Genomic DNA, 27448 nt, shown 5'->3' with positions numbered 1-27448 from the left:
ACAAAATAAGCACTTTATAAGCATACACAAAAATTTTAATCAGCATACAGTGTTTAAACTATGTAGTAGTCCCACAACTTATGAGGAACAGAGGTGATCCTGAATGCAGTAGGTACCTGATGTATGGGTAAAATACTGGTTTGATACTCACTTATAGTTGCAATAAACCTATTCAGAAACTGCTCAAAATATATCACAATAGCAGTAGATGTCCACATAGTAGGTAGATATTTAATAGCATATGACAGGGTGTTATATACAATAATTATAATCAAATATACACATTTGATAAGTATAAGGCAGATTTCCATACATTGGGCATTAATAAGTACAGTTGCTAAACACCCAATAGTATGTGTGTGTGTATATATATATATATGCTTAATTTGAGAGAATAGATGCCACAATATGCACACTAAAGCGCATACAAAAACAGTTTCAAGTGTTCGTTAAAGTATTGACTGACGATGACACTTTGGGGGTAAGAATGAAAGTTCCATCTCTATGAATAAAACGGAATTAAATAAATATTTCCTTCCTCTTCTTGGAACTCAGGAGTCTAAAAATCCATAATCCCAGGGGGAGTGCGCAGCCTCCCGCCTTCCTTCTTTTAAAGTCCCAGATGTGTCATCTGTGAACGCTGGGAACCCAGTATTTTTCCCTTAAGCGGTACTCCAGCACAAAGAGCCGCTCGGCATTAAGAACCTGAAGCCACCTTCCGCGGGCCCTCACAGGAAAGACCGGTAGAAAAGGGAGAGGCTGTTGGGGCGGGGCTCTCGCAGAGCTGAGGTCATCGTTGGCGGGGGGCGGGGGGGGCTGGGGGGGGTGCCAGGGTGAGCCCACCAGCGACCAACGCCAGCTCCTCTTCCGGTCGGTTTTCACAACGCGCATGCGTAGCACTGGCCTTTAAACGTGCAGCGTCGGTCCACCCGGAAAAGGGATCCGATATTTAATTGCTAACTTGCTCTTCCGCCGCTGGAGTGGACTATTTGTTTTTAGTCTGGGAGGTGCCTTTGAGTTTCCGCTTCCAAATAGGGAACCTCCACCAGCCTATTCAGCTCGATTCCAGCGGGACGAAGGCTTCCTAGGCTTCGTAGCTTCACTCCCAGGTAGACGAGACTCGGAGGAACACCCCGCGGAGGGATTCGGTTTGTTGTGGTGAGAAAGTGGAGGGGGGGGTGGGAGACGCTGACAAACCAAGATGGCGGCGGCGGCGCTGAAGGCCGTGGTTAGTGGGAGCTAGCTGTGGTGGGCAAGGCTGCGGCAGTGGGGAGGCACCGGTTGATACTGGGGCGAATGGAATAGGCGAAGGATCGGGAGCAGCTGTGCTAGCCGGAGCCTCTCCGAGCGCGACGGCCGCACGCCCCCTGGGCCCTCTGGCGGGCGTCGGCTGCTCCGTTTAGGGCCTAGTTTCCAAGCAGTGCCTGGGCTTCATACAGAGGCGGCCGCCATGAGTCCTTAAGGGCGCACCATGGAGCCGGGGTCCGACGACTTCCTCCCGCCGCCGGAGTGCCCGGTGTTCGAGCCCAGCTGGGCTGAGTTCCGAGACCCTCTTGGCTACATCGCGAAAATCCGGCCCATCGCAGAGAAGTCGGGCATCTGCAAGATCCGCCCACCCGCGGTAAGCGTGGGGACCTTGGTCGCCGGCACGAGGGCGGGGATGAAGAACTAGGGGAGCTGGCAGAGCAAAGCCTGCGGGGGAGAAAGCGTGAGGTGTGGGGAATTGGGGATGGCTGGGACCGCTGTGGATCCGGCGAGGGTCGGAGAAAGGATGCGGAGGCCAGGGGTCCTCTGGTGGAGGTCTCCATGTGACTGGGAGCCAGAAACCCTCCTCTGACCCCCCCCACCCTCCTCACCTCCTTCCTCCTCAGCCCGCGCTACAGAATCACTCGGGGTGAGGTTACAGACCGGGATTCTTGCTGGGCAGGGGAGAGTTCACAAAGCCACCCATGTAATTCTTGGTGATCACCTGGGGCAAGGCACTAAATAAAGCCTTTCCCCCATCTGCTGTCATCGCTGCTCTTAAGGCTGGCAGTGTGGTGTAATAGAAAGACCCCCAACTCTGGAGAGAGGCAGATCTGAGTTCCAAACTCCACTCTACAGCTTACCAGCTGTGTGACCTTGGACAAGTAATGTAATTGCTAAACTGGTGAAATGGATCCCATGAATGTGCCTTTCGAGAATTGGATTAACAGGTAGCGTCTGTAAGTTGCAGGCACTAGCTAAGTGGTAATTATTGTGACTATGAAGATGTTTGATGTGGTCATTCATTTGCCCCTATGTGAGTTGACTCATATTTACTCACACCCTGCCAGGCCAGTAGACCACTCCGGAAATCAGTCGCACAGGGAATGCTCTATTTGTCTGGCTCCCTTGAGATGAGTTCAGAGAATTATTCCCTGTTATCTTAGTTGAAGACAATGTCAGGGTCTTTTCTTCACATCACTCCCTTATAAAGAGGTTTGGACCAGTCCGCTTGGGGTTGGGGTATGAAATGTTATTTCTACTCTGCAAATCAAATGTAGCAAGTTCCTAGAAAAAAAATATCTTGAACTCCCAGAAACAGATTGGAGCTTGGGAGATTCTGAAAGTATTCTTACAGAGAGCACTTGTTCCAGGGAGGTCAGCAACAAAGGGCATAAATGATATCTTTGCTCCTAGGCCTGGCTTCAAGCCAGGAAAAGGCTGCCCCCAAAGGCTAGGATAGGCTGCTGCTTTGCCGACATGGAGGAGAACTATGTGCCGTTCACTTATCACTTGGGATTCCAGGATCAAGAATTGCATTTGTCTGTAAGAGGGCATTTTTAGTGGGTTGAAAGGGAATGGGAAGCCTCAACTGCCACCTGAGGAGGGCGCTGCAGGCTTCCTTACTGAGTGTTTTCTGTTGCTCAGCCACAGATCTAGCTGGTTTCAAATGGATCCTCTGGGAGGTATTGGGTAAGCTGATTTCTTCCTTGTTGGAGCCTGGCCACAGATCTCTAAGGTATCCTTGTCCATGGTGAGGGAGTGGCAGTGGGTAGCGAGAGGTCAGAAAGGCTAGTAAAAAGGAGAGGCTGGAGTCCTAGACTGTTTTCAAGGAGGCACTCCCGAAGTGCTCTGATAGACCTGTGTGAAAGAGAACTGTCTGACTTGGGAGAAGGGAGTGGGGGGGTGGGGAGAGGGAAGGCGGGTGTGGGTGGATAGAGATAGTTGAACCTAAATTTCTATTTTTCTGTCTTAGGCTAATCTAGACAGTCTGGCTTTGTGCTGGTGTTACCCTTTCTTGGAGGACCAGGAAGGGGGAAAGTGACGCATATGCTTATGTGTGTCTGTGTGTTCTTGTCTGTGTCTGTCTAGTGTTTGTCCTGCAGGATCTATTCTTTGTTTTGCTTCTTTTGCTTCCCTCTTATCCAAGAGACTGAACATTTTTGGGTTGGCTGTTTTCTTTCTATATAACTGTTCCTAGGCCAGCATTCTTTAACCTGTGAACTGATATCTCTCCTACATACTGGGCCACAGACCCACAGTTATAACCAAGGCAATAGACGACTGGTTTTGAACCATTCTACACCTGTGAACCAGTGGTTGAAGCCCACAGTTCTAGGCCACCTTTAGGCATCTGGGCCTTTTGGATGGATTTTGAAGACCACTCAAGTAGTACTTGAACCAGGGTGCGAACCCATATGTGTATGGGATATTTTTGGGTGGATGCTTGTAAATTGGAGCTTTGCCAGAAGAAAGGAATCGTGTTCACAGGGAAGAAGGGTAGGAGAATATTGATATCCCGGAGTAGACCTGGGGGACCTTGGAAGAGCCTTACTTTCTTTACCAGGTAACCTTATCTCTTTATCACCATCATGATAATATTGACATAGTATTCGACACAGTAGGAAGTGACTGAGTGTAGGATGGGGAGGCCCATAGGTTTTAGGTAGAACCAGGCACAAGAGTTTTCTGGGCCTTCCCTAGCTATCTGTCACACCTGCAGCTCTGGCTCTATGATTTTAGCTTTGCCATCTCCTGTCAGGTTGCTTGGTCTTGCACTTATTCCTTTTTTTTTGCTTTTTGGGTCATACCCTGTGATGCACAGTGGTTACTCCTGGCTTTGCACTCAGGAATTAACTCCTGGTGGTGCTCGGGGGACCATATGGGATGCTGGGAATGGAACCTGGCCGGCCATGTGCAAGGCAAACGCCCTACCTACTATACTGTCCTTGCACTTATTCTTATCTAGAGCTTGATTGAGCAGGAAAGGAAGGTGCCTGAAAGTTTGGGGTTTGAAAACCATACCTGGCTCAAGTGTGCTACTTGATGGGAGATCAGAGGACCTGGGGAGCTTGTGTGGGTTTGAACTTTTCCATTTTAATTTAATACCCCCACCCACTGGTGTCCGCTTGAACAAATCGATGAACAACGGGATGACAATGTGACAGTGCTACCCCCACCCACATGTGCTCACTGAACTCCAGATGTTTGCTCCCTGCTTCTTTTGGGGTAAAGAGGGGGGAATAGTATGATGTGTGCATTCAAGTATTAGTCTTTCTGACCTTTTTTTCTAAAAGCAATCATGCAAAAAAGCCAACAGTTTTAGTCTCTGTACATGTGTGTATGCGTGTATGTGTTGTATGTATATACAGACTCCAATAGACACTGAGTCTTGAACCAGAGGTCAGAAGATGTGAGTTCTAGATGTAACCACTAATTTGTTACATGATTTTGAAGAAGTTACATTTGTTCTCCAGTTTCACTGTATCCATTGGTAAAACAAGGACTTTTGTGGTGGTTACTATAGATTCTTTTTACCACCGCAGCAGGAGCCAAAGCTATGGGAAGGAGAGGGCTTTGTGGGAGGCCTTGAAGGGAAAAGCACTGTGCAGATAACCCTTTGTGTAGAACAGAATGAGATTTAAGACCAACACTTTAATTATTTTCTCCAAATATCCCATGCCCTTCCTAAGTCCTCTGTTTTTTTTTTTTGATGCCACAGTTGGGCTTCCCAGCACTTCAAATCCGTATCTTATCTTGGCCTTTGCTTCCCTCTCCCCCTCTTGATCTACTGGGCTGGTATATGAGAGCGGACTAACCAGAAGCCTGTTGATTCTTGTTCCCTGTTCTAGCTTTTCCCTGGGGTGTCTGACTCAGGCCCTTTAAACAGAGCATACATTAAAGATGAATACTTAGAATTCTGCCAGAATTAGAGCTGAACGACCCTCTATATGTGACTGGTTATTAGTTTTCTAATCTGTCTTGTTAGAAAGCCAGGGCAAGAATTCATCTTCTGGCTTGGAGAGATAGTTCAGCGGGGTCAGCCTTGTATGCAGCTGACCTGGATTCAATCCCTACCACCTCATATTATCCCCAGAACCCTTCCAGAAGTGATCCTTGAGTACAATCGAATGTGGCCCAAAACACAAAATTTCCCTTTCCATTTTGCAGATGAGAAAACGGGTTCACAAAGGTAAAATCCTATAGCTTGTAAGTATTGGGGTTAGGACACGAATTTGGGGCTTTGGCTCCAGGTCCTATGTGATTTCCAAGATTAGTATTCCCAAGACTCTCTGTCCTCTAGCACATGCATTGAGGATGTGAGCACATGTTGGTTTGATGAGAGTTTGGTGTCAAATGTTTCAGATTCCATTTCCCTAATTTTTCATATCTTTGTACTGAACTTTTAGGAGAGACTGAAGTTTGTCAGGGCATATGCATGGGTCTTTGGGTGTGGACAGCCAGATATCTGTTTTGAGTGGGTGATGGGTTGGGTGTTTGTCAGGTTTACAGGTCTGCAAAGGAGTGAATGTTGTGCTGAACTGTTTTTGGTTCCCTCTGTTACTACACTATACCACATTAACCCAATTCCTTTTTTCTTGTCTTCCCCCAATCCGCCGCCCCCAGGACTGGCAGCCACCCTTTGCTGTAGAAGTGGACAATTTCAGGTTTACTCCTCGGATTCAGAGGCTGAATGAACTAGAGGTGAGAAGACTGGCAGCTGGTGGCTAGGTTGGAAGAATGGATACCTAAGCAGGATCATTCCACTACCTTCATACCTTCTGTAGTTAAAGGCACTTTACCTAATTAGGCCTTTGTTCTTTATTTTAAAGTTATATGAAGGACATGGAAGAAACTTTAGAGCTTTGAATATAACCAAGAACAAGGCATTTGGCATCTCTAAAGCTGGGGATGTTACTTTCTCACAGAGATTTAATAATACTGAAGTTCCTTTCAACTGACCTACCCTACTTATGTCAGCAAAAGGGAAATTAGGACTGGCTGAGGTCCTTTCTTGCTTGGCTGACTGAATGTGGCCTCATCTATTTATCCACAGCCCCATGCCTTCCTTCTGTGGTAGCTGGTAGTATGGGAGATGAGGTGGATGAACAGGAACAATACAAGAATTAGTTCTGTGAAGGGTAGGTTGATTATAAAGTTGTGCTGGTAGAGGCTCAGGGAGGTAGGCTTTTTCCCTCTCTTTTTTGCTGTGTATAGGAAGTCCAGGCCCTTTGCGTGTATAAATAAGGTTAGGTTCTCCACATAAGACTTACGAGTGTCTAGGGCAGGGTGAATTATCAGGTTCTACACAGTAGTAGAACCATGTGTCTTGCATGTATGAGGCCCCTAGTTCGATCCTTGGCACTGCATGGCCCCCTGAACACCTCCAGTTGTTGCCCCAACATCAGCTGGGGAAAAGAATCTGGGAATGTGACTCAAGTGGTAGAGGGACGCATTGAATTCAGTACCAGACATTCTGTGCCTCCACCAGCATCATTGGGTGTCTTCCAGGTAGCCCCGGAGCTTGCCAGTCATGGCTCCTTTGATAATAAAGAAAGTCCTGAGGTAATGAGAGTGGGTGTCCTAGGTGAGGCCTGTACTTTCCCATAAAAGATGTAGGTTAGATGTAAGCAAACAGTCCTTTTCCTTACTGTTTATTCATAAGTCTTAGTGGTTGTTCAAGAAGAGAGAGGAAGGGTTGAGTACTATGCCCAGCTCATTCTCCTGGACCAGTCTATACCTTTTTTCATCTATGACCCCCTTCCAACATGTGTCCTTCCTTTGGCTTCCTGTCCTACTGGGTACTCACTTGAAGGCCCAAAGGGAGCCATATGACCCTGGTTTGAGAAATACTGTTCCAGATCACAGTTCCTTAACCAAAGAACTATTGAAATTTTGGGCCAGATAATTTTTGTTTGTTTGGGGGCCACACCTGATGATGCTCAAGGTTTACTCTTGGCTCTGCACTCAGGAATCACTCCTGGCAGGCTGTGGGGACCTTATGGGGTGCCAGGAATTGAACCTGGGTTGGCCATGTGCAAGGCAAGAGAACTATCCACTGAACTATCTCTCTGGCCCCAAGCCAGATAATGTTTTTTTTTTTCAGTTTTGCGGTCACACCTGGAGATGCTCAGGGGTTACTCCTGGCTCTGCACTCAGGAATCACTCCTGGTGGTGCTCAGGGGACCATATGGGATGCTGGGGATTGAACCCAGGTCTGCCACATGGGAAGCAGGTGCTTTGCCCACTATACTATCACTCTGGCACCTGCCAGATAACTTTATTATAGAGGGTGGTCCTATGTATTATAAGATACTTATCAATATCCATACTTCATATTTTGTAGTTCAGCATATTGGCATTGCTAAATGCTTCTTGGAACAAAAATCACCCCTCATTGAGACTACTGTTCTAGAATCAGACTAGGTGCTTTTTGGGTCAAGGCAAAAATCATCTTGTAGCGGGTACATGGTCCTTCGAGAAGTGAATTGAATGAGGTTTAGCTAGGGCACGGTGTACCTAGGATGGGGGTAGGGTCAGCTTTTCTAGAGATACAGTGGTGGCTAATGAGGAAAAAGTATAGAGATGAGTTGAAGGTTGGAAAGCTAATGTGTTGTATAGGGAGTGGTGTTCCTTGCCTCTTAGGGTTCTTATAGCTAAGGAGCCATTGGTTTCTTAAGTGTATCATAATGTTCCTCACTTATGAAATGGAAAGAATTGTCCTTGTTTCTCCTAGTAAGATCTGAGCAAGGTAGTATATGGTAAAGACCAATTCTTCCTAGAAACAGGGCCTATGGGTGATTAGGAACTTCAGTGATTGAGTCCTAGTCAGGTTGTTGTGGGCTTGATGCATTAGAAAAATCTTTCACTGAGAGTCTAAGGGAGTTTAAGGGAGCACAGTACATGACAAATTTCTAGGATCTTTGGCCTATGTTTGGTCTAGAGTTCACAGTGCTAATTCAGTATACTGTCTTTTAGTTCTTGAGACCATTTTGTCTCTAGCATGCTCTGTCACACTTCAGGTATCACAGAAATGAGTTTCATGGTACATAAGCAGTGGTACTCTTTCAGAGCCTTTTTTTCTCTGAAATATTCCTAGAGCTTTTATATATCCCTGGAATTTCCCAAGAGCCTTCACTATTCCTCTCATAAGTCTACCCTCAGGAGTAAGTGGATTGGGTAATTTTTTTTGCTTTTATAATTAGAAAATGGGCCCAGAGAGTAGACTGACTTATTCAAAGCTATACAGTATATTAGTAGCAGGGGAAAAGCTAAAATATCAGCCATTTGACCTCCAGTCTCTTAGTACCTGCTTGAGGAAGCACTGCTTTGGAAAAGACATACACATTTTTGTCAGGGAGAGTGAAAGTTTATGTACGTAAAGCTTTGACTGTTGTGACTTGACTGCTTTGGGGCCTTAGGCTTATCCTGTTGATTAGAAGACAGCAGAGATAAGATGGAAGTGGGTTTAGCACTACCTGGAGTTAGGGATTCAGTTGAGAGAGACTGAGATTGGACTGTACCCTTTGACCTCCCATAAGATTAGGCCAGAACCACAGGGACCATGTGGAAGAGGCCAGCTTTTTTGAGTCTGTCTTCTCTAGGCCCAGACGAGAGTGAAACTGAACTACTTGGACCAGATTGCCAAGTTCTGGGAAATCCAAGGCTCCTCCTTAAAGATTCCCAATGTAGAACGGCGGATTTTGGACCTCTACAGCCTCAGCAAAGTAAGAACAGGTTTTTCTTAAACCCATCCCCATCTATACCCTAATGCTCTTGGTATTCTGGGAACTCACTTGGTTTAGATACTGGACCTCTAGGCTGTAGTAGAAGTGCACAGCTTGATAACACAAAAGCTCTGATAGAACTTTTTGGCATCTCTTACTGAGATTTGGTTGTGAGTGGTTGTGGTGGGAGGAGGGGTAAGCCTCCAGTGAAACTATTCATTGCCCTTTCTCTAGGTCTACTTTCTCATGTGTACACACAGCACATCCATATTCCTTTCCATTTCTACTTGCAGATCGTGGTGGAGGAAGGTGGCTATGAAGCCATCTGCAAGGACCGTCGGTGGGCTCGCGTGGCCCAACGCCTCAATTATCCACCAGGCAAAAATATTGGCTCCTTGCTGCGCTCCCACTATGAACGCATCGTTTATCCCTATGAGATGTACCAGTCTGGAGCCAACCTGGTGGTAAGGATGCCAGACTTGGGTGGAAAGAAGCTTCCTCCCAGATGCAGATTTCCACACTTGCTTTCAATGAAACTGGCTCAGTAGACTGGAAACCTGGGACCCAGACTCAACCCTTTTTATTGTTTTTGTTTGGGGGCTATAACTGACAGTGTTCAGGGCCTATTCCTGGCTCTGCACTCAGGAATCACTCCTGGTTGTGCTTGAGAGACCATATGAGTACTGGGTATTGAGCCCATGTTGACCACATGCAAGGCAAGCACCTTACTCGCTGTACTATCTTTTCAGCCCCACAACTTGATCCTTTTCTAATGGTATTTATTTTCTTTCCATACTACTCAGAGTCATAGGTATTAAAGTTATCCGTGTGGTAGCCTGTTTTTTGTTACAAGGTTTTTATTTATAGAGGAATTCAGAAGGGGGAGAGATCTGGGAAGAGATGAAATCTGATTTAAGTGGGGGTGACGGTTTTGGGAAAGATGTTTAAGAGGGGATAATAAGCAAAGGCAAGAGAACAATTTTCAAAGTGTCTGCTAGTATCAGTTGTAAAGACCAGTTAGACAGGGCCTATCTTTTGGTTGGATTAGGGGTCCAGAGGGGTAGAACCACAGATTTATTATTTAGTGGGTGTAGAGAGACATTCTTACTGTTGGGGACTAGACCCCATGTCCTGACCCCTTGCCCCTTACCTGCCCCCAGCAGTGCAATACACGTCCATTTGATAATGAGGAGAAAGACAAGGAATACAAACCCCACAGCATCCCTCTTCGACAGTCTGTGCAGCCTTCCAAATTTAACAGCTATGGCCGGCGGGCCAAGAGACTGCAGCCTGATGTGAGTACTTCCCTTCTTATTTAGAGCTTTGAAGATGGAGAGACTCCTCTCCTACCTTTTGGCCAGAATACTACTTCCTGTTCTATTCTTTGTTCTCTCGGTTCCTCTGGGTTCTCCTAAGCATTAATGTGCCTCTCTCTAGCTTCACTTTTGCTCTTTTCTCTACTCTCAGCTGAACTCTAAGCTGCGTCTTGATCTTTTCATACAATAACCTGCCAATCTTGCTTGCCTGCCTGATTTAATTTGCTCAAAAGGTAGAACTCTTTTTTTTCTTCTTACACTATATGTTAGCTTCAAGCAGAAGTTTATGTGTCAGGCATTCTTCAAGGCACTGGGACTATTAGAGAACAAGAGAGACACTTTCCCTGGCCTGACTGAAGCATGTGATTTAGCAGATCATATTATTCACTGCTATTTATTGCTAGTGCCAAATAGTGTTAGATTTCTTTTTACACATATTTTTATCCTTCAAATACTTTGTAACTATAAGGTAGAAATTAACATTCTTATTTTGCAATTGTGAAAATTTAGATTCTGTCTCATTTTTTTCCAAGTCCAGGGGTAACCTCAGTCTCCAAAAAGCAGCTCTGAATTATTACCCTGGCTTGCCTCTGTCATAGCCCATGCCATGAGTTCAAGTGACATATAATCCAAGCTATTTTTTCATTTAGAATAGGACAGTCTGCCCCAGATGGCAATGTTGATTGTTTCTTTCTTTCTTCTCAGCCGGAACCCACAGAGGAAGACATTGAAAAGAATCCAGAGTTGAAGAAGTTACAGATTTATGGGGCAGGCCCCAAGATGATGGGCCTAGGCCTCATGGCCAAAGATAAGAATCTGCGGAAGAAAGGTAAGACCTGACAGATTGGGACAGTTTGAAGGGTGGCTTTACCTTGGAAGAGGAGGCAGGGCCCTAACTGTCATTTAGAGCCATTCTTTTCTCTCTTAGATAAGGATGGGCCTGAGTGTCCCCCTACTGTAGTGGTGAAGGAGGAATTAGGTAGTGAGATGAAGGTGGAGTCAGCCTCACCCAAGACCTTTCTGGAGAGCAAGGAGGAGCTGAGTCACAGCCCAGAGCCCTGTACCAAGATGACCATGAGGCTGCGGAGGAACCACAGCAATGCCCAGTTTGTAAGTACCCAGCCTTGACTTCCTAATGTTCTGCTTCTTATCCCTTCAACAAGCATTTCCCCAGTATGGCACTGGGATGAGGTTGCATTAAGCAAAGAAATGGGCCTGGTGCGCCCTGACATCAGGTAGTTCACTTAATTGGGGGAAAAAGGCCAACTCACTTGGAACAAAGAACAAGAAAGGGTGATCAAGTACTGTCAACATGAAGTGCTGGAAGGGTCCAGAGAAGGAGACTGTCTCCATTGCTTCAGGATAAAGGCTAAGATTCTCATTACCATGCATGATCCAGTCCCTGCTGACTACTAGCCTCATTCCCCAGCACTGCCCACCTCACTCCTCTGCTATAGCCACACTGAACTACTTGTAGGTATGTTCATTTTTATCCTGAGATGTGCCATGCTTTCTTTCCTCCATCTTTTCACATGCTGTTTCTCTGCTTGGAAGAGTTTTTTTCTGCCCCACTGCTTTAGGTTTCAGTCAGTTCAATTAATTCCTTCCTCAGACCTGTCCCTTTTTACCTTCAGATGATTTGTGTGCTTCCTCTTCTAGTCTCCCACAATACCGTGATAGCTGCTAGCTTCTTTTGGTGGTTTCCATACTGCCCTTAAATTTACGTGAACAGGGACTGGAGAGATAGTACAGCGGGTAATATGCTTGCTTTGCAAGCTACCAACATGGGTTCAATGCCCAGCATCCTATATGGTCCTCTGAGCACTGCCACAAGTGATGCTTAAGTGCAGAGCCAGGAGTAAGCCCTGAGCATTGCTGGTATGGCCCAAAAATGAAAACAAATTTACATGACCGTGTTTTTTTTTTTTGAGTAATGTTTAGAAGGAAGATATCATGTGGTTTTTAAAAAAATTCTTTTTGTTTTTTGGGTCTTATTTGGCAGTGCTCAGGAGATGCTCATGGCTGTTCTCATGGGAGTTACTCCAGGGACTGCTCAGGGAACCATAAGTGGTTGTGGGAATTGAACCTGATCATCTCATATGCAAAACATGTGGTCAGCCCTTTGAGCTATTGCTCCCATCAAATACTAAATCTTATTCATCACTACTACAGAGTATTGAAGACATAAGTGTTCAGTGAGTTATTAAACGAATAAAGATGAGGATGCAAGATTCACAGAGTATGTTAACTAAGTTAAACTCCAGACCAACCATGACTACCTATGCAAAGTCATAAATAGTCCAATCAGCAAATATAGCAGGTTTCTGATGGAGGTTTCTGTGAACTGGAACATTATATAAGAGCCTGATATTTGAAGGCTGGACAAGGTAGGTAGATAACCATTTGCCTCCCTTCCTTGACAGATTGAGTCATATGTTTGCCGAATGTGTTCTCGAGGGGATGAAGATGACAAGCTCCTGCTGTGTGATGGCTGTGATGATAACTACCACATCTTCTGCCTGCTCCCTCCTTTACCTGAGATTCCCAAGGGTGTCTGGCGGTGCCCCAAGTGTGTTATGGCGGTAAGACTTTCCCAGCCCCAGTTCACGTGTGTCTGATAGGATATCTTTGCCTTTCTCATGTATTCTACTTCAGAGCAACATAGTTCACCCACAGTTGTACATTTCAGGTGCCTGGGGCAGGGCTAGGTTGTTCAACACCTTGTCAGAAAGAAGCGGAGACAGCTTTTGTTTGTTTCCTCTGAAAGTTCTCAGACCACCTGGGGAGAAGAAACTGATGATGGAATAGATTGCTTACTGGTGTATAATCACGTGCTAAATTGTGTGTTAGAAACCCTGAGTATAGAAGTTCAAAGGAGAGAAAAATTACATGGGCAGTTATTAGAAAAGGTCAAGAATGAGATTTAGAAGATATGGATATAAAAAGTATTGTTCCTTTAATTTCCAAGGTTTTAATTCCCCCTTTTTTGGAAAGCTTGGGGAATAAATAAATAAACTACATCTTTCACCAGCTACTGACAACCATTTTTAGCAGCCAGGTATACTTTATTCTCATGTTTTTGTTGTTGCATATATAAAATTATCTTTAACGTGGGACCTTGTGTATTTTTGTTTCTTCATATTTATTTACTTTTTCACGGACATGGTGTATTTTTAATGTAGGTTTTCCATCATGTGGATGTAATGGGTGTAATGTTTAGTTGTTGTTCTTTTGTAATAAATTGGTTTGTAGAGATGTAGACTTTATAGTCCATTGTGGGCAGACATTTCCATACTGGGGCATGGAGGAATACAGGAGTAAAGGTATACCCAAAGGGAGTTTGAAAACAAAGGGAGACTGTCCCTAGTTTAAGGACAGTGAGGAGAGCTGCTGAAGCATTAATGAGGGCTAAGAGACCTGGGAAATCTGCTGGGTCCATTTCATGAACGTCCTACTTTCACCCGAATGTTGGTGCTCATTCACATTCTCTCTGGATTTCCTAAGAGGAGATGTTGATGTTCTCAGATGGTTATTAAGAACAGGTGCGTACATGCACATGCACACACAGATGAGGAAAGAGACAAGGGTAGTGCTTTGATAGTGGTGGAAATTACATTGGGGAGGATTCAGGTACCAATAGTTTCATAGGCAGTGAAGCCTGTTACTGGGCTGAATACAGCTTTAATCTGAAGCCGTTAATGTAGGCATAAGGTAAGGCAGAATCATATCTTATGAAGTAGTCTAAAGAACAGCAGTAGTGCATGACTTGACACTGTAAGTTGGTGATTCATTTCCCATCATTCAAGGTACTGAAATGTTCATTGCCATTGTCGCAAGCATATAGTTTAAGTCTGAGCATAAAGGAGCTTTCCCAAGCACCCTATATAAATTCAAATTTTAGCTTAAGAGATAAAAATGGTGGAAGAAAAGCATACGGTAGCATATTTAAGTCAGTGGGTATAGATAGTAATCCTAAAGGAAGAGAAATGCCTGTGGGAAATACTAAACCAGCTGAAGTGGCAGTAGGAAAAGATGGAGCTAGAATATAGGCTTGCCTTTGTGGCCCTCAGTGCAGACCTTGAGCTTTCTTCTCTCTCTCTCCCCAATGTATGCCACCTCAGGATTCTTCACCTATTACCTCTACCTTCGTGACACTTCCTTTGTGTTTCAGGAGTGTAAGCGCCCTCCTGAAGCCTTTGGCTTTGAGCAGGCTACCCGGGAATACACTCTGCAGAGCTTTGGTGAGATGGCCGACTCCTTTAAAGCTGATTACTTCAACATGCCTGTACACGTAGGTGATGGAGGGCTAGGATTGGTGCTGGATGGTCTCAACTTTCCTTGGTCAGGGGAGCCAGGAAATAATGAACCTGTTCATCTGATCCCCTTGTTCCCCAGATGGTGCCCACAGAACTGGTGGAGAAGGAGTTCTGGCGACTGGTGAACAGCATTGAGGAAGATGTGACCGTTGAGTATGGGGCTGACATCCATTCCAAAGAATTTGGGAGTGGTTTTCCTGTCAGCGACAGTAAGAGGCACCTAACTCCTGAGGAGGAGGTAAGTGTTTATTTGTGTTTATGTCAGCAGTGTGATCCGTGGCAAGTCATTTAGTATGTAAAAGACTCAAAATTTGTTGGATATGGGGATACTTAAACTTATATTACATGGTTGCTATGAGATTTAGATGAGATGAAGTGTTTAAGGACATAGTCAATTGTTTGGCTTGATGTATCCAACCATGAGATAGGCTATTTCCTTGTCTGTAAAATAGGGGTTGTGTCTACCTTGCAAGTTTGTTATAAGAATATGATGTATTATATGTGTAGGAAGCATAAGGATCCAGGTCTGCTTCATGGGAAGGCAATGTTTGTTTCACAGGCAGGCTTTAAATTTGCAGGAGTTTTGGTGGGTGCATATAACTATAAATCACCCAGAAATTAAATTGAGATTTTCTCTGTGTGGTGGAAAAGGAAGGTCTGCCTGTGTTTCTTAGATGAGAGCTCAAAATTAAGGTTCCCTAGACTAAGGATTTCAGCTCCTTAGTATGATACTTATGCTAAGGGTTGACCTGACCTGACAGGAATATGCAACCAGTGGTTGGAACCTGAATGTGATGCCAGTGTTGGAGCAGTCCGTACTGTGCCACATCAATGCAGATATCTCTGGCATGAAGGTACCCTGGCTTTATGTGGGCATGGTCTTCTCAGCCTTTTGCTGGCATATTGAGGATCACTGGAGTTACTCCATTAACTACCTCCACTGGTGAGCTGGGGCCCTGGGGAGCCAGGGAGGCAGTCAGGGTGGGCTTTCTCAAGACAGTGGATGGTGACCAATCTCTGTGTCCCCTTTTTGCATGAACAGGGGTGAGCCGAAGACCTGGTATGGGGTACCCTCGCTTGCAGCAGAACATTTAGAAGAGGTGATGAAGAAACTGACTCCTGAACTCTTTGATAGCCAGCCCGACCTTCTGCACCAACTTGTCACCCTCATGAATCCAAACACCCTCATGTCTCATGGTGTGCCGGTGAGTGTCCAGAAAGTGGGAATGGGTAGAAATGATATGTCTGTGGTGGTGGTTTTCATCTGGAATCCATCCCTGCTCCCTTTCTCATTCCTATTCTTAGTTGGACTAAGAATAGAATATCTCTAAAAGATACACAAATAACAGTGGCTAGGTGGATACCCAGTGTGATGGTAAACCCTCTATACTTTGTGTTTAAAAAGAAGCGCTTTAAGGATGGCATCCTCTCTGCATTTCACCTAGCAAAGAGGGAAATTGGTACAAACAGGGCAAGACACATCATTTCCATTCATCTTTTAGCCATAGCCACATGACCTCACATGACCACATTTATAAGGAAAACTGAGAAATGTGATTCTTATTCTGGATATATAGACTATAAATTAGAGATATGAAAGAATTAACAATGAAATTAGAGGTATGAAAGAATTAAAAATGAATACCAATGAACAGTTATCAGTTTCTGCCATACTTTTCAAGTTATAACCCTTCCTAGAGCAGTGAGGTCTTTTTGCTTACTTAATAAGTCAAAAATTCTTTGTTGGTAATCTGTTTCTGAGGGGACTGGAGCGATAGTGGGTAGGGCATTTACCTTGCATGCAGCCAACCCGGGTTCGATTCCTCTGTCCCTCTCGGAGAGCCCAGCAAGCTACCGAGAGTATCCCGCCCGCACGGCAGAGCCTGGCAAGCTACTCGTGGCATATTCAATATGACAAAAACAGTAGCAACAAGTCTCACAATGGAGACGTTACTGGTGCCCTCTTGAGCAAATTGATGAACAACGGGATGACAGTGCTACAGTGCTACAGGTAATCTGTTTCAACATATAAAGTGTACTATATTAAGTAGTACATTTTTAAAGTATAAGATGGGTGTGGGTGTGTGCACATGCATGTCTCAAAGAAAGGTAAACTGAAAAAAAAGTTGAACCCAGAGTCTTGAATTATCCTTCCGGTGGAGTTTTCTCATACCCAGTAAAGATTTTTGTTGTTTTTGGGCCACACCTTGCAATGCTCAGGAATCGCTCCTGGCAGTACTCAGGGAATGATTTGGGGTTCAAGGAATTGAATCCAGTTACCCTCCTGCAAGGCAAGCACCCATCCACTGTACTGTTGCTCCTATTCCCTGATAAAATACTGGATATTCAACCTGGCTTATCTATAAGGGACTTTATATTTACTGGGAGTTTTTTGCAATGATAAGCACCAACCAAATTTTTGGTGTGCATCTTAAAATCTCATGATTAGTACTGAAGAAAGAGGTATTAGTACATCCTCCATCTCTGTTTTAATTCTTATTTTGTGCTAATCTTCTCCAGTTTCACTCACTTAGTCTTGGTTGCCCTGCCATATAGTTCCATATGTGGGACATGGTAGGCATTCAGGAATATTGTCTCCTTGAGAAATCCTCGGACATTGTCTATTTAACAAGGTTATTGGTTCTCTTGATTTTCTTACCTTCATTTTGTTTTGATATACTACACACTTTAATATTTTTGCACTTTTTAAATATATATTTCAATGATATTTAACCAACAATTGAACTCCTTAGGGGAATTAGAGGAAGCATCCTCAAATAGTTCAGGCAACACTCCTCCGCTTTGTAGGGAAGAGTATCATTTTACCTCCACCCAACTCTATTTAAGAATTACCAAAATTAAGTCCATATATTAGGAAGAAAAAGGGCCTTTCCAGTTCTGCTTTTTACAAATAAACATTGGGTCTGACCTTCCCTTGGATTCCTTTTTTCCTCCCTGATCCAGAGTCTTCGCCAGTAATGTTAAGGAAATTTTTTAAGAGTAGAAAAAGAATTCTCTTTAGTCCTTTTTTTTAAAGACTTGTTTATTTTATTTTTTATTTATTTTTTAAATTTTATTGAATCACTGTGAGAGTTACAAGCTTTCATATTTGGGTTATTTTTAAAAGCTTATTTTAGGGGCTGGAGTGATAACACAGTGGATATGGCATTTGCCTTGCTCTTGGCCAACCCAGGTTCGATTCCCAGCATCCTATATGGTCCCCTGAGCACGCCAGGGGTAATTCCTGAGTGCAGAGCCAGGAGTAACCCCTGTGCATCGCCAGGTGTGACCCAAGAAAGCAAAAAAAAAAAGTTCATTTTATTTGCTTTTTGTGAGGGGAAAATGCACCTCCCAAGCCGTGCTCATGGAGCCCAAAGGACACTGCCAACATTACTTGGCCAATAAGGTAGGTCTGTTTATGGTTTGGGCCTGAGGATGCAGAGCTACATGGGATCTGTGGTGGCCGACAGGTAATAATATCAGGGTCACCCCAACTAGGGTTTGAACTTGGGTGCCAGACCACTTGAGTTGTTTCCCAAGTCCCTGTATTACAGACTTGTTTTAAGCCATCCCTGGTATTGCTCAGGTGTTACTTCTGGCCTGGGTATGGTGGCTCCTGGTGGTGGTCAGGGCCCAAGGCATGCAAGGGATAGAATCCAGGTTTCCTGCATTGAGTAGCTCTGTGGCCCAAGTGCTTCCACTTCCAAAGCATTTTTTCTTGTTTATGGCTCACCAGCTTCTCTGGCTAATTGCTGCTTCCTACCTCCTGGATTTTGCACAGTCCTTCAGTGTCTTCAGATGCCTTCGGTAGAGGATTGGGGGGACATAGGGGAGGTGTTTCATTCTAGCAGGCTACAGTTTAGCCAATTAGAGGTCCCTAAGGGCTATCTTTAGCTCCTCCCCCTTTCCCTTTTGTGGGAGATGGCTTTTTCTTTTCAGTACTCTTTGTAAGTTCTACAAATTTAATTGTCTGGTACTGGGCTATTTAAACTTTTTCCTTTCACTACTCTTTTTTTACCTAAGAAAGGCAACTGTGCAAGCACTTCCAGGAATAACTATTATGTTTTTGGTTTTTAAATCTAATTTTGGTTGTTGCACATTCAGAAACCTTTTATTTTTGACAAAGTTTTCTGAAGCCCCCACATACAGTATGTGGGACTGTGGTTCACAATTTAAGAAATTCTGACCTATAGCAGTCTTTCTCAAAGTGATGCCTATTCTCCACCGCCTTCAGGGGTGTCACTGCATGATTCAGAGGAACTATAGTAGCTGAAGATGCAACTGGAGTTGGAGGCAGGGCACTTTCTGTTTTCTTAAAAAAGGAAGGTAGTTTGAGTGTGGAGAATGCGCTAAGTTACTATGTTTTCGGAAAAGGGGGCCTTAGCCTAAATAAGTTTTGGAACCCCTCTGATCTAGAGCCTAACCTCTTAAACTGTGGGTTGTAACCCCATATGAAATCACATAACCGAATGTGGAGCTGTGCTTCCCCCCATCCCCCAACCCCTGCAATCCTTTAAAAAAATTATAAAGCTATTTCTAACAGAGATCCCAGCATTTAGTGTTTCAGCTCCATCCAAGCCAGTGTCAGTGTCCCTCCACTGATGACCTAAGGTTTCCTTCGTCCTCACCTGGCTGCCTTAGCAAACTCATTAAAAGAAAAATTATTGTAGTTAGGGTCACATGCTTAACTAGTGTTGACTCATGGTTTTGATACCTACTTACCTCACCTCTAAATTACCAAAATGTTCAAGACTCTTGATCTTTCTGTTATTGTCAGTTTGCCTCATTCCTTGGCATTTTCATTTCTATAATCCAGAGCCAAGGGTTTACCATTATTTGATACCATCATTTGTCTTAAATTAATTTTTATGTTTTTGTTTGTTTGTTGAGGGGGGCCACATTCAGAAATGCTCAGAGGTTACTCCTGACTCTGCACTCAGGAATTAACTTCTGGTGGTGCTGGGGGAACCATATGGAATGCTAGGGATCAAGTCTTGGTTAGCCCTGTACAAGGCAAGCGCCCTGACCTGTTGTAATAGTGCTCTAGACAAAACGTTTATGGTCTGTTATCAGTAAATGATTTGTATACCTATATATCTAGATGTCATGTAAAAATTTATGGGGGAAGAGGGCTCTTGAATGCAAAATTTTAAGAAACCATGGCCTAGTACATTGTCTTTTCCTTTAGTGTGTGTTAAACAAAACAAAACAGCTAATTCCAGCTGAAATGTACAGAATGTATAAAACACATGTCGAATTTCAAGATTTGTTATGAAATAAAGGATATAAAATTATCTCACTAGTACTTTTGTATGTTAATTGCTCATTGAAATAGTATTGATACATTAAATTAAAATACATTGAAATTAATTGTACCTGCCCCTACTTTTTATATAATGGTGGCACTTTTAAAATGTAAAAGTATGTATGTAACCGGCATTATATTTCTGTTGGACAGTGCTTATCTAAGATGATTTTTGCTTTATTTTTTTGTTTTTGGGCCACAGCTAGCCAATTCCTGGCTTTATGCTTGGGGATCATTCCTGGTGATGCTTAGGGGTACATTTGAAATGCCAGGAATTGAAACCTATTTGGCCTTATCCACTGTATTGTTTCTTCGGCCTCTAATTTTTGCTTCCTTACTACAAACTATCAGCGTATTTTTAAAGGCTTTATTGCAGTATGATATACATACCGTAAAATTCACACTAAGTGAATTCACAGTTCAATGAATTTACAAAGTTATCATCATTACAGTTCAGTTTTAGACTCACCCCTAAAAGATCCCTCATGCCTTATGCAGTCACTCTCCTTTCCAACCTTTCTTTTCAGGCAAATGTAATCTGCTTCTCTTTTTGCCTTTTCTGGAGAGTTAAAATGAATGGGATAATGTGGTCTTTTGTGTCTTTCAGTTAGCATGATCTTTTCAAGGTTTATCCATGTAGCATGTTGTTAGACATTCATTGCTCTTTACGGAGAAATACTGTCCCATTGTATGACTATACCACATTTTGTTTTTCCACTTATTAGTTGATAATAAAATGACATATAGATCATTTTTAACAGCTGCAGAATGTAAGGAAAGGTTTTCTAAATAACTGCGTAGGAGACACAAGTGACATTGACAAAATGAGGTGGTGCAGGTTGAGACAAAGGGTCAAAAGCATAAGTTCTACTTTTGACTGTGCTCCTTAAAATTTGTGGGACTGTTTTCAAATCTGTAAAATTTATGGGCTAGTGCTATATCATTTAGTAAATATTAAAAGGTTGTTATTGCAGTCTTGATTTTCACATTTACAGTATTACATACTACTAGAACTCCCTGTCTATGAAGGCCAACGACCTTCTTCTAGGCAAGGGTGAGATCATTTCTAGGAAATCTTGTACAAATGGAGAGACCTAGAGTTCCCAAACTAAATGGCTCATGTTGGATCAGAGCAATAGTACAGTGGGTAGGGTACTTGACTTGCATGTCAACCTGGGTTCATTATCTGGTATCCCCGAGCCCTCTGGGAGTGATTTCTGATCACTGAGCTAGGCCCTGAGCGCACCACCAGGTAGGTGTGGCTAAAAGCAATTAAAAAAAAATGTCTCAGTTAGATCACCCTACAATGAAGCTCACAGTAGTCTTCAGAGCTTCTCTTCAGCCTAGTCATCTCTTTAGTATAAAAGTATAGGGCTCACTGCACAGTCATTTATTTAGATTGTATTCCAGATTTTTTGCAAATAAATGGGGTGCAGCCCTTTTTTATTGTGCATTACTAAAAATGGTATGGCAGGCAGTGAGAGATAGTATACAGCCACAAATTAGTAGACAATTAAGGAATTTTTTGCATTTAAGAGCAAAATAGAACCAAGCAAAAGAAAAAGAAAATAGGAGGAACAAGGAGAAATAAACTTAAGGTGAAAAAGATGGAAAGTAAAATCTCAGCATCTTAACAAATAAGGACAGGATATTCTTTACAAAGAACATAGAACAAAATGGGGGCTGGAGCGATAGCACAGCAGATAGGGTGTTTGCCTTGCTTGCGGCCGACCCGGGTTCAATTCCCAGCATCCCATATGGTCCCCTGAGCACCGCCAGGAGTAACCCCTGTGCATCGCCAGGTGTGACCAAAAAAAGCAAAAACAACAACAACAACAACAACAAAAGAACATAGAACAAAAATCAAAGCTCTTATAAATTAAATGAAGATATTTTTAAAAATTTAGTTGAAAAAAATCTTTCAGAAATAGAATAAACAGATGAAGATGGGAAAAGATAGAGAATTCATCTCGGTAGTTTAATCAAATAATAGGGGTTTAAGGAATGTGGCTCAAGTGATAAAGCATGTGTATTGTATGTGTGAGGCCTCCAGGTTTGATCCCCAACACTTAAACTAAAGTTAATGTCCCCTTGTATTACCTTTAAGTTCCCTGGCACTGCAACAACAATAAAATTCAAATGATAGAGTTCAGAAGGAAGGACCTGAGAGATAGCTTAGTGGGCTGTGCACATGTTCTGCATACAGGAGTCCCAGGTTTGATCCCTGGCATCACATGGTCCCTTGAGCACCACTGGATGTGGTTGCTCTGGAAACAAAATGAATAGCAGAAAATTGACCAGAAAGGATTGGACATTGTCAAGAAAGGCAGGAAGTCACTTTTTTTGGTACCTCCCAAACTGCTCAGGATACCAAGGGGCCATTCCCAGTAATACTTGACCAACTGGGCCAGATGGTGTGTTTAGTGCCAGGGTTCAAACTCAGGTCCTAGAGTATCCTAGGCCTGACCACTGAGCCCTCTCTGTCCCTGGGAGATATTTATTCTGGGTGGGTGTGCTCATACCCAGTGTTACTTGTGGGACTTTGCAGTGCCAGGGATCAAACCTAGGCCCCAGGCAAAGCAAATCTAGCCATTTGAGGTATTGTCTCAGCCAAATCACTTTTGATACAATCCAGAGTTATGTTTTAGGGTTGATACGGTAAATGCCAGAATTGGCTCTGAGGAGTAGAGAATGATAAGGCTTGCTGATACCATAATATCTTATAGAACTTTTTGAAGTTAAAAAGAAATATTGTTGCCGGAGTGATAGTATAGTAGGCAGGGTGTTTGCCTTGTACATGGCTGACCCGGGTTTTGGGCCCCAACATCCCATATGGTCCCCCAAGCACCACCAGGAGTAATTCCTGAGTACAAAGCCAGGACTAACCCCTGAGCATCGCCAGGTGTGACCCAAAAAGCCAAAAACAAAAGAAATATTAATAAATCTTGGCCAGCTTAATAAAAGCCGATATGCTTAATTTTTGTAAAATTACTAGGGAAATCGCAATATTTTAGTATGTACATTTTTAACTTTGGGTTGAAGTGTTTGATTTGTTAATACAAATAAAATTCTTGAGTCTAGGGACCAGTGATTATTTTCAGAGTGGAGGGTCTGGAAATCTGTATTCTCTGAGACTTTCCTTTGACTCCTTTGAGGACTCTGAACTCAGATCCAGTTTTGTAGACTGGAAAATCTGTCTCACTTACCTTGGTTTGCTTTTCTTTCTCAGGTTGTTCGTACAAACCAGTGTGCAGGAGAATTTGTCATAACCTTTCCCCGGGCTTACCATAGTGGCTTCAACCAAGGCTACAACTTTGCTGAGGCTGTCAACTTTTGCACAGCAGACTGGGTAAGTTTAAAGCTTTGTATGTTAGACTGGCAGGGAAAAGCATCAGGTCCTGGGAAGCTGAGTATGCTCCAGATTTGACCACATTCAGCTTTGAATCTGTCTACAGTTGCCGGCTGGGCGCCAGTGCATTGAGCACTACCGTCGACTGCGGAGATATTGTGTCTTTTCCCATGAGGAACTCATCTGCAAGATGGCTGCCTGCCCTGAGAAGCTAGACCTGAACCTGGCAGCAGCTGTGCATAAGGAAATGTTCATCATGGTGCAGGAAGAGCGGCGTCTACGAAAGGCCTTGCTGGAAAAGGTGGGTGGTGAGGAAGATTAGGTACCCTAAATTGGCAGAGGTTGGGAAAGCATAAGTATTGCCAAGAACTGGAACATGGAGCCTCTAATCTTGGGGTGTAGTGAAAAGAGCTGGATACATTGGTATTAGAAACCATGTTCCATTCTCATTAATTTACTTTACTATACTGAGCATATCCTATCTGACAATGGAGATCATAATAGTGCTTATATTTTTGGATAGATGAATGGTTTTAAGGTTTTTGTTAAGTAACTGCCTCATAGGAAGTATTATATTACTCATCATTGTATAAACCAATAAGACAAACCAGCATATAAAACCTCCAATGCTGAATAGCTGAAAAACTTGAAAATTTCATGGACTCACTTTTTCACTTTTTTGGAGGTAAGGGTGTGTGTGGCACACCTGGTAGTGCTCAGGGCTTACTCCTAGCTCTGCACTCAGGGATCATTCCTAACAGGGCTAAGGGGACCATATGGGATGCTGGGGATCAAACCTGGGTCAGCCACATGCAAGGTAAGCGCCCTACCTAACTGTACTATCACTTTAGCTCCATATTCTCACTTGGTAAATGCGAATAATACCTAGCTTGTGAGTTGATTGTAAAATTTGAATAATATTGATCACTGTGCTTGTAGCATAGCAGCTATTATTACTGGAATAGCTAATAAATGACAAAGAAAAATTGAAATATGAGTTATTTCTTGGGAAATTTTATTTGACTACATTCAGATGGTGCAGTAGCTCAGACTATTAGAATAGTTTTACCAAGTAGTTCTCTTAGAGATTTCTCATCTATGTCGATTCTATGTGTCTATGAGTCGACTGATTGCTTTCTTAAAGCACCATACTACCTAATTAGGGAATTAACTTGGTTTCTTCGAGTGGTTGCAAAGGAATTCTGGCTTTGAGCGATCTTTTACTACCTATGAATAATAATTTTTGTATTGCACTGCTCACTTACAATGTTTCTATGATAATGGGGTAAGTTGTAGCTGTAATGTTTAGAAGTTTAGGAGCTGTCAGTCTGTGCCATTAATTGATGAGCCAGCCCCTGGGCTCTCCCTAGCTTTATTTTGTCTCTCTGGTCATGTTGCTGTTAAATGATGTGACGGGGCTATGCCATATTACCAGAAGAAATCAGTGCACGATATAAAGATTCAATTTTCTCATCTTGACATTCATGTATCTATTTTTTTTGCTTTTGGGGTCACATCTGGCGATGCACAGGGTTTACTCCTGGCTCTGCACTCAGGAATTACTCCTGGCGATGCTCAGAGGACTATATGGGATGCTGGGAATCGAACCTGGGTCGGCTGCGAGCAAGGCAAACACCCTACCTGCTGTGCTATCCTCCAGCCCGACATTCATATATCTTTAGATTTAAATATCTGTAAAATATGATGAGTTCTTTTCTGAGGAGAGAGCTCATCATTTGTATCCTATTATCAGAGGATTCCATGATCAAAAATATTTTTTTTCTTTTTGGGTCACACCTGGACATGCACAGGGGTAACTCCTGGCTCTGCACTCAGGAATTACCCCTGGCGGTGCTCAGAGGACTATATGGGATGCTGGGAATCGAACCTGGGTCGGCTGCGAGCAAGGCAAACACCCTACCTGCTGTGCTGTCCTTTAGCCCCGGCATTCATGTATCTTTAGATTTAAATGTCTGTACAATATGATATGAGTTCTTTTCTGAGGAGTGGGCTCATCATTTGTATCCTATTGTCAGAGGATTCTATGATCAAAAATATTTTTTTTCTTTTTGGGTCACACCTGGACATGCACAGGGGTAACTCCTGGCTTTGCACTCAGGAATTACCCCTGGCGGTGCTCAGAGGACCATATGGGATGCTGGGAATCGGACCCGGGTTGGCTGCATGCATGACAAACGCCCTGCCTGCTGTGCTATTGCTTCAGCCCCCCAAAATATTAAGGGGCTTTATCTAAGCTTAGAGCATCTCTGGCTTTTGAGTTAAAATTGACTGCACTCAGATTCTTCAGTAAGTTATTATACTCTCTCTGAGATTTAGTTCCTCCTTAGTGAAATGGGTATCTGTAAGATGGTATCCTTATCTGAAAGTAAGTATTTATTGAATTGAACATTTTTTGGTCTCCCAAGCAGTGCTGAGGAGTGGTCCCAGCCATACTTGACTTGGCTGTGTAGGCCTGAAGGTTTGATGCTTGGCATCCACCAGAGTCACATCCAGAGCTGTTTGAGGGACCATGCAGTGCTGGGATCAAACTTGGGGTTTCTGTATACAAGGCTTTTGAGCTATTTTCCTCACTCAATGTCTTTCTTGGTGAAAGCCATTCCACCGGGGATGAGGTGATACCTCATTGTGACCTTGATATGGTCAAGTTAAGAACTGGTGTGATGAATCTGGTGCGACCTGACCCTGATGATGATGGTGATGTTGAGCATCTCTTCATGTCCATATCGGTCATTTTCTTGTCCGTACAGGTTCCTGGGCCATATTTTCATTTTCGGTTAGATCTTTTGTTACTATTTTTGTTGTATGAGTTGCTTATTTTGTAACCAGTTAGTAGTTAAGATAATTTGCAGATGTTTTCTCACATTTCATAGATGGCTTTTTTGTTTTGTTATTTGTTCTTTGCTCTCCAGATACTTTTATTTTTATGTAGTGCCACTTATTTTTTGCTTTTGTTGCTCTTGCTTTTGGTGTCATTCCAAAACACATTGCCTAGACCAATATTAAGGAGTTGTTTCCCTATGCTTTATTCTAGAAATTTTGCTGTTTTAGGTCTTAGATTTAAGTTTTTAATTCATTTCCAAATTACTTTTTCATAAGCAGTTTAAGAAAGGGGTCAGTTTCATTCTTCTGTATATTATCATCTAGTTTTTTGCCAACATTTGTTGAAAAGATTATCCTTTCCTATTTGAGTGCTCTATAATACCTTATATAGTGTTGGTTATCTGTGAGGGTTTCTTTCTAGACTTGGTTTTGTTCCATTGGCCTATGTGTAGTATAGTTTGAAATTAAGGTAGGTAATGTTCAACTTTATTCTTCTTAGGGTTTTTTATGATTCTACTTATTATGAGTTCCAAGATACTTTTATGATTTATTAATCCTCATTACCAGTCGGATGCAGATGGTACTTTATCTCCATTTTACAAGATATGGGAACTGAAATTAGTATTTTAGGGGGGTTGGGTTGGGTTTGTGTGTGTGTGCATGTGCATGTGTGTGTGTGTGTGTGTGCGTGTGCATATGTGCATATGTGCATGCGATACCTAGCTCAGGGCTCACTCCTGGCTCTGAACTCAGGGATTACTCTGAGCAGGACTTGGTATCATATGGGGTGGTGGGGATTGAACACCATCCACTGGATGTACAGCAGATATTCAGTCTGTTATACTATTTCTCGGACCTGATGCACAGAGGTTTAAATGATATACTCAAGACCATACAACTAAGACGTGCCATTGAGATTTGTAAAGTACAATGCAACCATATTGTGCAGTATTAGGTATTAAAGTCAGTATAGAAGACAATTGTTCTACTCAAAATGTCCCCTTAAAATCCTAAAATTTGGGCTGGAGAGATCATATAGCCAACCTTGGTTTAATCTTCACCACTGCATGGTCCCTGAATAACACTGCGGGTGACCCCTGAGCACCACCTATTGTGGCCACCAAGCCCCCCAAGATCATCACTGTCATCACGTTGCTCATCGATTTGCTAGAGCGGGCACCAGTAACGTCTCCATTGTGAGACTTAGTCGTTACTGTTTCTGGCATATTGAATACGCCACGGGTAGCTTGCTAGGCTCTGCCGTGTGGGCAAGATACTCTTGGTAGCTTTCCAGGCTCTCCAAGAGAGGCGGAGGAATCAAACCCGGGTCAGCCGCGTTCAAGGCAAAT

The 27448-nt window shown here is 43.2% G+C and overlaps 1 protein-coding gene across 5 annotated transcripts in view; it reads left to right on the top strand.

Annotated features, from left to right (window-relative positions):
* The first annotated feature begins 872 nt into the window (after window positions 1-872).
* Window positions 873-27448, top strand: part of KDM5C (lysine demethylase 5C) — a 35412-nt gene continuing 8836 nt past the window's right edge. The window contains exons 1-15 of one of the 5 annotated variants that reach the window (XM_055122841.1): window positions 873-1109; window positions 1440-1621; window positions 5872-5949; window positions 8850-8972; window positions 9266-9436; window positions 10133-10267; window positions 10994-11117; window positions 11196-11398; window positions 12712-12870; window positions 14460-14579; window positions 14684-14842; window positions 15366-15547; window positions 15647-15809; window positions 23139-23258; window positions 23365-23559. In XM_055122841.1, coding sequence (XP_054978816.1) covers window positions 1472-1621; window positions 5872-5949; window positions 8850-8972; window positions 9266-9436; window positions 10133-10267; window positions 10994-11117; window positions 11196-11398; window positions 12712-12870; window positions 14460-14579; window positions 14684-14842; window positions 15366-15547; window positions 15647-15809; window positions 23139-23258; window positions 23365-23559 — 2082 coding nt within the window. In that variant the 5' untranslated portion in view covers window positions 873-1109; window positions 1440-1471. Of the gene's footprint in view, window positions 1110-1186; window positions 1622-5871; window positions 5950-8849; window positions 8973-9265; window positions 9437-10132; window positions 10268-10993; window positions 11118-11195; window positions 11399-12711; window positions 12871-14459; window positions 14580-14683; window positions 14843-15365; window positions 15548-15646; window positions 15810-23138; window positions 23259-23364; window positions 23560-27448 lie in introns of those variants that run through there. The other 4 variants (XM_055122845.1, XM_055122842.1, XM_055122843.1 and 1 more) reach the window with 4 other exon arrangements.

This window comes from Sorex araneus, chromosome X (assembly GCF_027595985.1).
Source record: "Sorex araneus isolate mSorAra2 chromosome X, mSorAra2.pri, whole genome shotgun sequence".
NCBI lineage: Eukaryota > Metazoa > Chordata > Mammalia > Eulipotyphla > Soricidae > Sorex > Sorex araneus.
Note: the sequence above shows the minus strand (reverse complement) of the source record. Positions and strands in the feature narration are given on the sequence as shown.